Source organism: Priapulus caudatus, unplaced genomic scaffold (assembly GCF_000485595.1).
Source record: "Priapulus caudatus unplaced genomic scaffold, Priapulus_caudatus-5.0.1 Scaffold1355, whole genome shotgun sequence".
Taxonomy (NCBI): Eukaryota; Metazoa; Priapulida; class Priapulimorpha; order Priapulimorphida; family Priapulidae; genus Priapulus; species Priapulus caudatus.
Genome location: NW_014578416.1, coordinates 39,601 through 43,319, shown reverse-complemented (window position 1 = coordinate 43,319; position 3,719 = coordinate 39,601). Strand labels below are relative to the sequence as shown.

Below are 3,719 nucleotides of genomic sequence, written 5' to 3'. Positions count from 1 at the left end.
AGCATATAATATGTAGCCGAGGTAACTATCTGATATGGTTAGGGTTAGGGTTAGGGTGTTAGGGTTAGGGTTAGGGTGTTAGGGTTAGGGTTAGGATTAGGGTTAGGGTTAGGGTTATGGTTAGGGAGTAGGCGTAGGCGATATACTCGCCGACACCTCGAGTACTACATATACGAAAACGACCCCTTCAGCTATATTTAGTGGGTCGCGCATGATTACTCACTTCAGTATACACGTGAGAACGTCCGAGAGGCTCCACGGGGGTTTTCGGAACACGATGCTCAGCCACAGGTCGTCGTAGGCAAGCTTCATCTCACTTTCCAACGCCCCTGCCAGGCCCCTCCGCAGCTCTCTCCACAACTCACGCATGACCTCGGCCACCTGTAGAGGAAAAAGATTTGATCGCGCGACCTTGAGGTGCCCCCCCCCCCGGGAACGAGCTCGCAATAAAAACAAGAGCAATCGGAGATAGCAAACCTCCGCCACAGCTTAACAGTCCCCCCATAATATCTATTATAGCTATCGATCTAATTATATATAATTTGTAGTCGGGTTTAACGCGGCGGTGACACATCATAAACGCCTACAGACAGAGAGAGCGAAAGTGAAACCAAGCAGAGCGGTTAGAGAGTAAACCGCTACACTACGATCAATGATGATTCAATTTCATCAAAATCTGTCCGTAACTTTTGAGATATCCTGTTGACAGACAAACAAACCAACAAACCAACAAACACACAAACGAACGGGGGCGATAACATAACCTCCTTGGCGGAGGTAACAACACTAGCACTCCAAGAGAAAGTCCACCAATCAAATGCTAGTTCTAGCAATTTTAATACCATGAGCTTTCTCCCTACCGTTGATTACCACACACTTAATTAGTAATATAGTATATAAAGTCAATAATATAGATGACTACTTAGATCATGTGCTGTCCTAAGCTACCATACCAAGTATGAATGCAAGATGCAATTTTTGGTCACATACGTCAGGTTAAGCATTATGTTACATATGTATATATAATATATAATATACAATTGTTCGCGGTCATATGCAGTACATACCAATATTGACAGAGCTGCTGCATTATCCTGGTCTGTTGTCTGGGGTTGGTCTTTCATGTCACTGCTATTTGTCAATGCCTGTTGCACTTGCCCTGACTGCAATGATACTTCCTGTAAAGAAATTCCAGTAATCCTAATCAACATGAGCAATATAATGAGATTATATATAATATTTAGATTTAGATTTATATAAAGGCATTAACATGAATATATGAAATCATTAAACTGCATTAAATTAATACCCGAGCGGCACTAATTACGATCGAATGTTAATCATTCCGCTTCTGTGGCTAACACATAGCCAGGTAACTGTGTTTATAGCGCTGGTTTACACATCCTTACAGCAATCGTCCGACATTTCTTGCCATTTAATCATCGAACCCCTACTTCAGCACCGCCACCAAGAAGAAAGCACCATCAATGTCATTCTTCAATGCATTATGAATCGCTAAGCACGCATATATACTCGTGAAGATTGTAATCGTATAATCGTGACAATGAACTCTGCCGTTAGGGTTCGTTACACGTACACACCTGCTGTACTGCTAGTGGTGGAAAACCTGCAGCAGAAGCAGACGGAGAAGCTGATGCATCCACTGCCCGAGGCGGGTTGTCACCATCAGCAACTGCATTCAATGGAGTGAGCTCTCTCAGCCCTTGCGACAGCGTCTACAATAGTGAAATACACACACGACGACGAGAATAAAACTAACTGTGCACGAATAAACGTACTAACAGTACGTGAATAAACACAATCATTAATGTAACCATACAGAGGCATGCTAGTGTGATATTGCGGTGATGATATTGCAACGTGTGAACGAACAAGATTGACATGTGATAGTGCTTACCTGTTTGTTGTAAGCCTTCACACCACTGATCATGGATTTCGCACACAGGTTCTTGTCATTTGTGAACAACACAACATGGCATTCTGTGAACAACAGAATTATGGTATCTAAGAACAACACATACGTGGACATATTTACATTGTACAGTTGAAATGGATTCATGTTCAGATTAACTGCTGCAAACAATCTATATTGGTCCGAGTACCACAATGTCAAACAAAACCAAAATATTTACATAATTTATTTATATTGAAAATGTTTAAGCATTGTTTTATGCATCAACTGGACACTTTCTGTCATTAGATATTGACGACATATTGCAGTTGATAGCTATGGTCAATGTATAATTGAATACCAAGCAAGCATGATACAGAGCGATACAACAAACCTGTCTTGTAGCTAAAGAACTGGTTCAGATCTTCAAACACTGTTTTCAACTCCCTCTGAATCACCATGCTGAAGACAGCAATCCAGTGTCTGCAACAGAAAACAAAGCTATGCATATGCTAGTGTTGTCAATCGGTGGTAAATTCGTAATCGACCATCGGTTGGACCAAATTGTTACCGATGATCGGTTACAATCGGTTACTCGGGGTGTTGAATGCCTGCGTGTGCGTAACGTCGTGTGCATGTACGTGTGTGCATGTATGTGCTTGTTTAGCCCCGTTTACTGTTTGTTTTGCACTGTTTACTACTGTGTGTAGAATACATGTATGTTAATAAAGGATAACTTGTATAGTAGTGTTCTGGTGTTGTTCGTTGCAATATGTGTCAAACAATTTACTCTCAGACATTTCTTGTTCCAGTTTGACATTTATTTCGATGAAATCGATTATGGATTTTGATAACCAAGCGCTTGGTTCGAGCCACTGTTCAACTGATGATCGAGTATAATCGATGATCGTGATATCACTAGCATATGCTACATGCAAAAACAAGATTACGCGTCAAATCCCCACCAACTCATCAAGTGCAAGCCACTTACTTTGCCGACAAATCTTGACGTGCAATCTGCACTTCTATTATAATTATAATTATAAGTATATATTTAATTAATAATTAACTTTTATTAAATATTTTATTATTTATATATTAAACTTTGACGTGCAGTCTATCCTTAAGATGCTCTATTTAGGCACGAAGGGTCGTTGTCGTATAATAGCATATAATATGTAGCGAGGTAACTATCTGATATGGTTAGGGTTAGGGTTAGGGTGTTAGGGTTAGGGTTAGGGTTAGGGTGTTAGGGGTTAGGGTTAGGATTAGGGTTAGGGTTAGGGTTATGGTTAGGAGTAGGCGTAGGCGATATACTCGCCGACACCTCGAGTTACTACATATCGAAAACGACCCTTCAGCTTATATTAGTGGTCGCGCATGATTACTCACTTCAGTATACACGTGAGAACGTCCGAGAGGCTCCACGGGGGTTTTCGGAACACGATGCTCAGCCACAGGTCGTCGTAGGCAAGCTTCATCTCACTTTCCAACGCCCCTGCCAGGCCCCTCCGCCAGCTCTCTCCACAACTCACGCATGACCTCGGCCACCTGTAGAGGAAAAAGATTTGATCGCGCGACTTGAGGTGCCCCCCCCCGCGGAACGAGCTCGCAATAAAAACAGAGCAATCGGAGATAGCAAACCTCCGCCACAGCTTAACAGTCCCCTATATATCTATATATAGCTATCGATCTAATTATATATAATTTGTAGTCGGGTTTAGCGTGGCGGTGACACATCATAACCCCTACAGACAGAGAAGAGCGAACCAAGCGGAGCGTTAGAGAGTAAACCGCTACACTACGG

General features: G+C 42.1%; 1 protein-coding gene across 1 annotated transcript in view; it reads right to left on the bottom strand.

Annotated features, from left to right (window-relative positions):
* The window catches only part of LOC106816347, a 23,418-nt gene that overhangs the window by 6,782 nt on the left and 12,917 nt on the right, over nucleotides 1–3,719 (bottom strand). The window contains exons 9-12 of the mRNA XM_014820924.1: nucleotides 1,919–2,001; nucleotides 1,602–1,736; nucleotides 1,068–1,178; nucleotides 224–381 (exon numbers count right to left, since the gene is read on the bottom strand). Coding sequence (XP_014676410.1) covers nucleotides 224–381; nucleotides 1,068–1,178; nucleotides 1,602–1,736; nucleotides 1,919–2,001 — 487 coding nt within the window. The remainder of the gene's footprint in view (nucleotides 1–223; nucleotides 382–1,067; nucleotides 1,179–1,601; nucleotides 1,737–1,918; nucleotides 2,002–3,719) is intronic.